The following is a 12,047-nucleotide window of genomic DNA, read 5'->3' as shown; positions in this document are numbered from 1 at the left end:
TAATACTTAAAAAAAATTGCAGATATGTTTACCCTTTATGCCAGCACTTGTACTTCTTGAAATCCTTTTTGCAGATATCCTGCAAAAAATATATTTACATCCATAAGGCTATCTATATTACATACAACCACATATTATGTATGTACTATATACATGAAACAACAAACACTGGGAAAAAACTAAGTGTGAAAGAGCAACAGACAGGTTGAGTAGATGATTTCATTTTTGCACAATGTAATATAATGAAAGTGAAAACAAATAGGGAGGGGCTCTATGTTCATATAGGAGGGGATCTTAAGAATATATTGTAACATGGAAAAATCAGGTACAGAACAGTCAATATATGGGGTTCACCAAAAAGTTCATTCAGGTTTTTCCGTGAGATGTTACAGAAAACCTGAACAAACTTTTTGACCAACCCAATAGTTTGCTACTTCCTCTGAAGAAATGAGAGTATAGAGGTATGCATTTATAATCATTTGTATTTTCATAAAGAAACACTGTGAAGGTATAAATAAGAAAGTGATGAAAATGATAACCTAAAGGGATGGGATAGAAATGAGAGTAGATGAGAGCAGGGGTATAAGTAAGCATGTCTCTCCAGCATGTGCTCTTTGTATAGCTTTCCAAAATATAATCATACTCCAAATTCAACAGAATTTAATTTTTTTTTAAGTACAATAAAAGTCAAAAACAAATACGTAAATTGTGAAATCATTATCAAGTGCTAATGTCATGGAAGTGGTGTAGGATGGAATAGCATTGCAGGCCAATGCTCCTACAGAGGATAACTAGAAAAGCTGGGTTAAATTAAAAATCATATATTTAAAGGCACAAAGTGGCAGAGAACTAGAGGGATTAAAATTTCAGAGAGAGCAGAAGCTTTTAGAGATGAAATAGGGATTTAAGGCTGTCCCTGACATTCTTGTCAATTCTTGATGAGGGGTAGATGCTTGACAACATGGACTAGGTCTAGGTAGAGTGTCACACTAGGGGGCAAGCAAACTGTCATAGTTTCTGGTGACCAAATGGGGCCAAGAATGACACCATTCTTTTTCCTCTGGAGAATTCTGATGAAATCTGAAGCTGTGAGGCTTAAGTCTAAACAGAAAAGTATCAATATCATGATTTGTCAGTTCTCGCTCCATCAAGGTGATCATTAACAAAAATTAGTTCTTCATTTCTTTCCCTTCCATCCCTCATTTAATTAATTAATTTTTATTATGATTATTTTTTAATTTCTTGTGGCACATGGGCTCTAGAGTGCAGGCTCAGTAGTTATGGCGCACAGGCCCAGCCGCTCTGCAGCATGTGGGATCCTCCTGGACCAGGGATCAAACAGTGCCCCCTGCATTGGCAGGCAGATTCTTAACCACTGCACCACCAGGGAAGTCCCCACCCATCATTATTTTAATATGTGTATGTATTCTCACCTGTGATAGTTACCATGGATTTAAACAAGAAGGTGGATGAGCACTTTAAGGGAAAAAGGTGAAATAAAAGAGGAACAGAAGTGACCAGATTCCTGCTTCTCTGATGGACTTTGCAGAGTGGCAAGATAGAAAAAAAAAAAAGTAGTTTCGGGCTTCCCTGGTGGCGCAGTGCTTGAGAGTCCGCCTGCCGATGCAGGGGAAACGGGTTCGTGCCCCGGTCCGGGAAGATCCCACATGCCGCGGAGCGGCTGGGCCCGTGAGCCATGGCTGCTGAGTCTGCGCGTCCGGAGCCTGTGCTCCGCAACGGGAGAGGCCACAACAGTGAGAGGCCCACATACCGCAAAAAAAAAAAAAAAAAAATGTAGTTTCACTAATAAGTTTTCAGTTGTAATATTAAAACATACTGCAAAGAAAATGTAGAATAATGCCAAGAGAGAATTATGGGACAATCTAAACTAAATCTCCTCTCTGGGGATTTAGAGAGGGTGTCCTGAAGGAAATCGCATTTAAGCTAAACCCTAAAAGATGGGGGATGAGAATTTCACACAGTGGGAACAATGTATGCAAAGACTCTGACTCTGAGTGCATGAAATAGCTATATAAGAGTGTTGTATGATAGAATGTCGTAAACAAAGAGGGTGGTAAAGGCAAAAGTTGTGAGGTGGCATGCAATGAGACTGATGAGCCATTGAAGCTTCCTAGTGGGTTAGTGAAATAATCAGAATTTTACCTTAAAAAAATCACTGTGGCTCTATGTGGAGAGTGGACTGCAGGGATAAAAATGGTTGTTGGCAGATAAGTTAGGAAATTGTTTTATTTCCTTCAGGCAAAAAATGCAAGCTTGGAATAGGCCAGTGGAATTAGAGATGAAGAAAATCAGATATATAAAAAGAGTTATTTATAAAAATCACAGTATTTTATTATTGATTGTCTGTGGTGAATGAGGAAAAGAATACTCTTTCAAGCATGCTTCTTTCCAGGTTTTGGGCTTGAAAACTGCATGGGTGATGATTCCATTTCTTGTGACAAGGAGCACCAGGGGAAGAGCAACTTTTGTGTGTGATAGGAACTTAAGTCGAGAACTCAAGAAAGATATGGACTGAAAATATATATTTAGAAGTCATAAGAGATAGTGGAAGCTGTCTTTTACATCCTGGAAGAGTACTAACCAATATTTTGTTTATTCCATGAAATTCTTAAACCATACCATCATAGCCTTACTCCTTAGACAAAATACCAAATATTCACTTTATTCTTAAAACATAGTAATGTTTTTCACTAAAAAATTGTGTTTTATGAATATTATTTCTTGTTTTGCTGTTCATTTAACTGATTTTGGAGAATTATGAGAATCATTCATCTTTTCATCTTCTTTTGTATATCAGAAAGAAGGTTATAATCAAACTGAAGATACATAAATATTTGTTAATAATTATGAGTTATTGTTAGCTCTTTATATACTTCAGAGAACACCATTATCATACTACATATAAAAAAACTGCTTATGCTAAATGAAGCAGAATACTCAATTTTAGTTAAGCATATGACCCACATTTCTATTTTATACCAAAAACTTTATCCTAAAGTGTGGTTCTAAAATGTGACACTTTACTTCCTTTATATGTCTTTAATGAATCTGCTCATAATAAAAGTTAAATTATTTTTCATTTAAAAACATCATTATCTTTTAAGAATTGGTAAATATGTTTTCATTTCCTAGTAGTATATATTTGAGGAAAGAACATATATTTTTACCAGGTTGATACAGGTGGAATTATCTCACTTTTTACAAAATAGTCATAAAATACTGAACATATGCTACATTTTAATAAATTGAGTCATTTTGGATGACAGTGTTGGTCATACTTGTTTATTATTCAAGTTCCAGAACAAGGAAATAAAGGGTAAGCACAGGATTTATTTAAAATATCCATTTTAAATGTAGCTTTTATTTCTTTACTTTCTAAAATGTTCAAGGGTTGATTATTTTTTGTTGTATTTTAGTTTATTTTCCAAAATACTAATATGTGATTTTTGTACATTATTTTTCTTTTTAAAACAAATACTTGACCAATACAAAATACAGAGATCTTCATTCTTTATATTTGAGAAAGTTATTTCTTATTTATTTTAACTTTTGAATAGTGAGGGTAAAAGTCAGAGGTCCAACCGAAAAGAGATGGCACCCTCAAATTAGGACAATTCAAGTAAGGTTGAATAAAGTGGCTATTTAAAATGCGGGCAGGGTATAAGGAATCCCAAAGTATAGTGCAATACTTCAGGTCTGTTACCACTCAACACCCAAAGGGAAACAAGGGTAGGAAGAAGAGAGGCCTGTAGAGGGTACTGCTTTGCCTAGTGACCCAGTCAACTTGGGTAACTGCAGAGAGGGAGCCTGGGAATGAAGACCTTGACTTCACTTTCCTTTCTCACTCTGGAGCACCCTATTGGCATAACTCAATCAGTATCCAGAGGCAAGAGAGCCTATTGATGTAGTCCATTACCTAAATGGAGAGCAAGGTAGAGAAAGGTAGAGAGTAAGTTTCACAGGGACAAAAGGAAGAGATCTGAAACAATGGATGTGCACCACAGAATGAAGAATGTGAAGTATGAAAGGTAGTGCTAAATTTTTTTCAGCCAAAGCTGGGGCAGAGAGTTTGGGCCATAAATGCTTCCTCCTAGTGAAGCTCAAGTAACTTTAGAATTGGTTGGCAGGGGGCAGAATATGGAAAAATGGGAAGAGTTGCAGTTAATTCACCCAGATTGAACTCTGTCAACTGGCCAAAGAACCTTAGTCTAATGGATGCACAGGGAAAAAAATTACCCCTGAACCTAGCAAACATTTTCTACAGCTAATAATAATGATTTTTCATGATATCATTTCTATTTGCTTGCAGGATTGTATCTGACAAACACCGTTCTCTGGCCATGGGTGTGACCTTTGTGATTTTGAGAATATTTGGTATGGACTTCTGGCAATCTGTTATTACATTGAATTGAATTGTTTCTTTTTTGATTTATACATGTGTCAACATGTATATTTAGAATTTCAAATAAATAATTATGATAAACTGACACAAAACAATTGAATGGGAGAGCTTCTTTACAGAATTTAGGAGACAATACTTAGTGTAAAAAATAATACTTAATGTAAAGCCTATCCTGTCATGTAAAATATGCATTAATATTATATTCAGTTAGAAGAGAATCTTTTTGATCAGAAGTATATTCTTCAAGCTTATACAAGTGGTTTGGTAAGCTGAAACAAAGCACATATAAGCACAGAAACTATATTTTGCATTGCTTGCATGTTTGAGAAGTCATTAACCTAGACTAGTGCTTTAAAAATTTCTCATTACCAAAGACACTGAATCTGATGTTTTAAAAGATTTATGTCCAAAGAACAAATTGGCTTTGCTGAGGGTGATGCACTGTGTACTTCAGGCTTTCTTAAAATGCAAAAAATAGCTTTCAAATCCACATTATGACTATATTAGGAGCTCTGATTCAAGAAGTTGACTAAAATTATTGGTGGGGTAAGGAAACAAGATTAGACTGGATTGAAGACTGAAAGCCATATGGTAAATGGAGTCAAGAATGTAGAAAATTTTAAGTGTGGCTCTAATGGGGATCAGAGAAATTGTTCTATAGCTAGATCAATATGCAGGGTTTAAATTAGCTTTTTTAATTGAGAAAAATTAGAGCATGTTTTTATGGTCAAAAGTGATCCAGTGGATAACGATGGATTCTTAATGGAGGAGGGAGCATAAGAAACAGCAAGTGCACAACTTCCTACCTCAGAAAGGAAGCCAGTGAGGCTGATGCATTTTTGAATGGGAGAGGGTGGAATAAGATGATGATATTTTAGATACAACTGTCTCTAGATCTTCCAGGGTTTTGCCATCAGAGAATTTAAGCAGAGGGTAGATATTATCTGATTTACATTTAAAAGATAACTCTGCTGCTGGAGGGAGAAATATTTAGCAAAGATAAATGTGTAGGAAAAGAAAAAGGAAGCTTTTGCTGAAGTCTAAGTCAGAGTTATGTTAAATTGGGTTCTGGGGGTTATAATGAAAAAGAGAAATCAACTTATTCAAGGTGTACTTGGAGGTAGTGTTACAGTGGTTTATCATGGATTAGAAAAAATATGGTGGGAAATAGAAAAAAATGAGTAGTAGTCCTAGGTTTTTCACTTTGAACAATTATAAACAGAGTACCAGCACTCACTGAGACTGGGAAATCTGGTGATGGGCAGTGGTCTTTGACAGGAATCAAAACGTCATGAGGCATGAGCACTCCGAAAATTTCTTAAGGAAGATGGTCAATCATTAGATATGTTAGTTCTGAAAACCCAGTTCTAATGTCTTTGTAGTGGCATTTATTTATTTATTTATCTATTTATTTATTTTATTTTATTTTTAAGACTGCATTCACTTTTACCTGAAAGCAGTACTGTTCCTGAGGAAATGTCTCTGTGAGTATATAGAGATTTCCCTCAGCACACAACTATTCCTCTGCATATGAAGCCTTCTGAAGCTAGGGCTGCTACAAACATGCCAAAGCATTTACATTTTCAGTTATTTTTGCAATATCTTGATACATAACAGGCATACATTGCATTTCAAAACTAAATTTTCAGTCATTGAAAATTTCACAATTTGAAATCTTAGGAGATATATTGAGGTGACAGAATCAATATTTAGTATCTCTGTTTTAAATACTTTCTCCTAAGTTTTTCATTTAGAAATTAACAAAAATGTTGAGATGTCAACTAAATAACAACATGCATATCATTCTAAGAAGATGAAGATCTGCTAGCTTTTTTTATATCTACAGGGATAGGGATTTTCGAAAACACTCAATTACGTTTTCAGTTTTTAACAATCCTATTGATGAGCAACTTCTTAGATAACTTTAAATGATATGTTTACAGTGATGATGACTAAATATATAAGTTTATGTTTAGGATTAAAATCATTCTGATCCCAACCTACAGTGTTTTCATGGTGAATTTACAATCATTGCGTTTTTCATAGGGACTATACTTGGACCAGTAATTTTTAAAATAGTAGGAGAAACTTCTTGCATCCTTCGGGATACTGAGCGCTGTGGAAGCACTGGAAGTTGTTGGATCTATAACAAGACAAAAATGGCCTACCTGTTGGCAGGAGTATGTAAGTGATATCTATTGAAGAATATTGAGAAGTAAAATTGGTTTTATTTATTTATTTTAAAAAATTTTAACATCTTTATTGGAGTATAATTGCTTTACAATGGTGTGTTAGTTTCTGCTTTATAACAAAGTGAATCAGCTATACATATACATATATCCCCATATCTCCTCCCTCTTGCATCTCCCTCCCTCCCACCCTCCCTATCCCACCCCTCTAGGTGGTCACAAAGCACCGAGCTGATCTCCCTGTGCTATGTGGCTGCTTCCCACTAGCTATCGGTTTTACATTTGGTAGTGTATCTATGTACATGCCACTCTCTCACTTTGTCCCAGCTTACCCTTCTCCCTCCCCCTGTCCTCAAGTCCATTCTCTGGTAGGTCTGTGTCTTTATTCCAGTCCTGCCCTTAGGTTCTTCATGACCTTTTTTTTTTTTTTTTTTTAGATTCCATATATATGTGTTAGCATACGTCTGTATGACAGACTCTAGGTACAATTGTTTTTAAAAACTTACGGTTTAGAGTAAGTTATAGTCATAATAAACTAAGAACAAATGGATACTTTGATTATTAAAGAAGCATATATTATTATATACAAAACATTTTAGAAACCAAATTACTATAGAACTGATGTAAATATTTGAGACATTGCATTAACTACACAATTGTTTTATGTTATTCCTGAATAAAGGGTGATGATTAGCAGAATTTCAATTTGGGAAGCAATTTTGCCTGTATACATGTACAACTAAGTTGCTTGACCTTATGGCCCTTTCCATTTCTGCAGTGAAAGAGATTGGATAATTTAAAAAAGAAATTTTACACCACTGAAAAGTATCAAAATACTCTCACCCCACTTAAATGTAAATTTCACATCGTCTCTTTTGCTCAGTGATAAAACAAGGCCGACATATAGCAAACATTCAGTATTGTTGAATAAATAAGAGATATAGAAAATTGGGATGCTATAGTGATATGGTCAAAGTGTTGGGGAAAGTCTAGATATGCTTGTATTACTTCGGGAAATTCACTAGATCTTCTTGTGAAATGAAGATGTTGGACTACATAATTTCTGAAGCCTTAATCAGCATTAACTTTCAGTGGTTTTTTTGTATAGATACTTCTGGTGTGCTAAGTATTTAAAAGTGTTTATATGTTTTGTGATTTTACTGAGTGGGTTCAGTAATTCAAAGAACCACATAATGATAGCCTCTAATATTTAACAGTAATAAATATCTGTTTGATAAACAGTATTCAGCAATGCCTTCTAAATCAGAAGTCAATTGTCCAGTGAGCTTATTAGTCAATACTGAACACTAAATAAATTTTTTAAAAATTTAAAAAGTCAAAAATGGCATTTAAGAAGTCAAAATTAATCTCTCAGAGATAATTCAACAAAACTAGGCATTATTCCTAAGAAAGTCTGCTGAACCTTTTAATTTTCATTTTAGATATAACTGTAATATGCTTAGCTATTTTCAAATGTGGCATATAATTGAGAAAATTGATGAACTATTAGAAACCCTACTAGGGAGCTACTAAAAGGGATAATGGGGGCTTCCCTGGTGGCGCAGTGGCTGAGAGTCTGCCTGCCGATGCAGGGGACACGGGTTTGTGCCCCGGTCCGGGAAGATCCCACATGCCGCAGAGCGGCTGGGCCCGTGAGCCATGGCCGCTGAGCCTGCGCATCCGGAGCCTGTGCTCCGCAACGGGAGAGGCCACAACAGTGAGAGGCCCGCGTACCACAATAAATAAATAAATAAATAAATAAATAAATAAATAAATAAAAAATAAAGGAAGAGGGACTTCCCTGGCCGTCCAGTGGTTGGGACTTCGCCTTCCATTGTAGGGGATGCAGGTTCGATCCCTGGTCAGGGAGCTAGGATCCCGCATGCCTCGGGGCCAAAAAACCAAAACATAAAACTGAAGCAGTGTTGTTAACAGATTCAATAAAGACAAAAAAAAAAAAAAGGGATAATGATAATACAGAACATAGGGAATTACAGTCAGAAAGGGCAAATACAGGAAACTGAAATAGGAATATACATTTGCAGCAATTTAGTGTAAACCAGTATTTAAATTTTATTCCATGAGTCATTTGAATCAGAATCACTTGGAGTGCTTGCTAAAATATAAGTTCTGAGGTCTTTATTTAGAATACCAACCAAGAATTAGTGGTAGGAATGTATATTTTTAATAAAGCACCTCAGGTGATTTTTATCACAGTAAACTTTGAAGACGCTATGTGAGAGATCCTGGAGCTGCACTGTCCAGTATGGTAGACATTACCTGCACATAGCTATTTAACTTTAATGCAATTAAACATTTAGTCCTTCAGTATCAACAGCCAAATTTCACTTGCTTAATGGTCACATTTGACTATTCTATGGGACAGTGCAGATGTAGAACACTGCCATTGTCACAGAAAGTTCTATGCATACCACTACTCTAGAACAAGGCTTATTCAAGAGGGATGCATGAGCCCTAGGAGCCCACATTAAACTTTAGTATATTTTGGGGATCCTAAAATTCTGTTTGTACATTGTATGTCTTCTGTAAAGGAAGGCTGTGGTATTCATCAGATTCTCAAAAGTTTTATCAACTCAAAAAAGTTAATAAAAATTTATCAGTATATCAATCACCTGTGGAACCAGCACTCAACAGAAGCTATAGAAATTTCTCCTATGCCCCTGGCTAGTCAATTTCCCTCCCCCACAGATAAACCCCTTTCATATTTCTATTAAAATATGTTGGTTTTGCCTGTTCTATAAATTATGCAAATATAATACATGCTGGTGGGGTTTTTCACCTGTCTTGCTTAATGGTATGCTTTTGGGAGATTCATCCATGCTATTCTATAGCAGTAGTTTGTGCTTTTAAAAAATTTCTGAGTATTGTTTCATTTTATGAATAGGCTATAGCTTATTCATGCTCTTATTAATGGACATTTGGGTTGTTTGCAGTGTTCAGCTGTTATAAATAAATGTTTGAAGTATTGTATCATTACAAATAACTCATTAATGTTTCCTATTTTATCTTTGAAACCACTGTAATTGATAGTGTCAGATAACTGATATTGTTGCTGTAAAATATTTTTTACTTTAATGACCAGGGTTATTTGCATACAAACTTCAAGTACTTTTATATAATTCCCATAATATATTAACTTTCCGAAACTTGAAAAATGAAAATGAATTTAAAAGCTTACATAGTCAATTAATTTTTCTAAAATATTTCTATTGGCATTTGGAAAATGATGACTATTTCAAGGAGTAAAGCTGCATGAAGTGGTTTAAAAATGTTCCAGTTTCTGCTGATAATTAAGTTCTGAAAGTAGAAATACATTTTTATGTTTTAGAATTAATACATTCTGTGAAATAGTAACACACTTTGCATTTGTCTTGGGCTATTTGTTTAAGAAGTCTAAAAGGTTTTATAAGCATATCTTTAAAATTTCCTTTAAGTAACTTGACATAAGTTTATGACATTAATTGCATTCTACAATTGGAAAATTGGTACATTTATAGATGAAATATACTTACCTTTTCTTTGGTAAATGGCTCTTTCCACAAACATTTTTGCTCTAAATAAATTGACACATCTGATGGCTGTATTTTTTTCGAATTCAGGTTTTATTTGCAAAGTAGTTACTATCTTCTTCACTGCTATTGCATTTGGCCTATATAAATATTTACCACAGGAAAACTGACATCCTGCCTACAGTTGTGAAGAATCTAAAAGTTAAAAAAAGGAAAGAACTGGATCATCATTATGTAAGAATTACACATTGTCAATCTATCAATGGGATATTATTAAATATTAATAAAATTTTAAATGATTTAATATAACTACATGTTTAATAAATGAATGTGATTCATGTGATCTTATAAGCTTTATATATTTTGAGTATAAATATAATATAGTCTCTGTGTTTTGCACTTTTAAAAGATATTATAAGATACATATTTAATACTTTCAATAGAAAGGTAATACTTTGAAAGAAAAGCATGAAGTGGAAATGGGAAAATACACATAAGTTAATTCTGACTGCAATGGTATCGTATATATTAGTTATTGCTCTTTGGTTATGTAGGCTTACTTAGGTTTCATATAGTTTATTCTTATTACTTTTCATTTGTGCTGTGGATATTTATTTCTCAATAATTTTTCAAAGTAATATTAGATGTGCCAGTCTAGTTCATATAATAAAAATTTATATGAAGGTCATATTTATTCTCCAAAAGGAGACATTTTAAAATTAACATTTATCTCTGTTAATGGAGAGGTTTCCTCAGAAAATTTCTCTGGTCAGTTGGCCAGTTTGCAATACATATTTTCATGCTTCTTTAATTTTAGTAGACATAAAATTCAATTTGATCATATACCTCTCTGTTTTTACCTTGACTTGAATTTTATTGATAAAGACTACTGGTACCTAAGTTGATATCCATTTTTGTGTTTTTATATTTAATTTTATGATTAATCATAATTATTTCACTTAAAGAAATGTTCAAATTCGAATGCAGAAAATGTGTCAACCATTGGTGGAATTTTTCTTAAGCTTAAATGTGTTTCTATAGAAAAATTTTGATATAATTATTTCATACATGATTCTACATCTATCCAAATTATATAGCAATTTTCCAAATATTGAAATAAAAATCAAATTGTTCTGAAACAAAAACTTCTCTGCAGTGTTTCTTTTGTTCTCTTGGGAGAATGAATAACTGACAAAATTTCTTCTTTGTTATTCACATTAGTCAATGACCCTATGTGTAAGGGCAGACATTGCCCTATTCATCTTGGCTGGCAGAGGGAAGTGTGAAGCAGGGAGTATTCATATCTTACCATATGTTTTTCTTACCTAACTTTAACATGCATTTATGAAAATCTGTAAACCAGTCTTTATGTGAAACTCTACTCGACAGTTTGACTCTTCTCTGTTTGAACCAGCAGGATGGCAGAATATCTGAGGATCAGAGTGTGAAAACAGAATCTTTAAAGATTCTACAAGATCTGTTGCTGTCCTACTTTCAGAAAAGGGAAATCACATGTGATGTTTACCGAAGTAGTAGAAATGTATCTGTGGTGATTTGTATTTTCATAATAAAGTACATTCTTATAAAGCATTTCTCATATGTTTTTAATGTATGTAAGATTTTAAACATCAATGTACAATATAGGTTTATCTAGAATTAAAGATTAATAATTTTAGGTTATTTATATTCTTTCTTAATATTCTATTGTCTAAAAATACTATTTGAAAATTTATGCAACTAGGAAATAAGGTAAAACAATAATATTCAGATCCAATTTGAAGGTGCTTATAATATATTTCTGTGTGTATGTGTAAATATCTACATACTTTTTTTGTTTTTTTGGAAAACAAACCAATTATAATAAAGATTTTAATAATTTGGAGCGTAGTATTAAGACTTAAATTT

At 33.8% G+C, this 12,047-nt stretch overlaps 1 protein-coding gene across 1 annotated transcript in view; it reads left to right on the top strand.

The window, feature by feature from the left end:
• SLCO6A1 (solute carrier organic anion transporter family member 6A1) overlaps positions 1-10,312 on the top strand; it is an 88,711-nt gene extending 78,399 nt beyond the window's left edge. The window contains exons 12-14 of the mRNA XM_060094371.1: positions 4,331-4,395; positions 6,470-6,607; positions 10,233-10,312. Of these exons, the coding sequence (XP_059950354.1) occupies positions 4,331-4,395; positions 6,470-6,607; positions 10,233-10,312 (283 nt within the window). The remainder of the gene's footprint in view (positions 1-4,330; positions 4,396-6,469; positions 6,608-10,232) is intronic.
• The last annotated feature ends 1,735 nt before the right edge of the window (positions 10,313-12,047 follow it).

The sequence above is a fragment of the Mesoplodon densirostris genome, chromosome 3, assembly GCF_025265405.1.
Source record: "Mesoplodon densirostris isolate mMesDen1 chromosome 3, mMesDen1 primary haplotype, whole genome shotgun sequence".
NCBI lineage: Eukaryota > Metazoa > Chordata > Mammalia > Artiodactyla > Ziphiidae > Mesoplodon > Mesoplodon densirostris.
The sequence above is the reverse complement of the archived record's forward strand: the minus strand, read 5'-3'. Positions and strand labels throughout refer to the sequence as shown.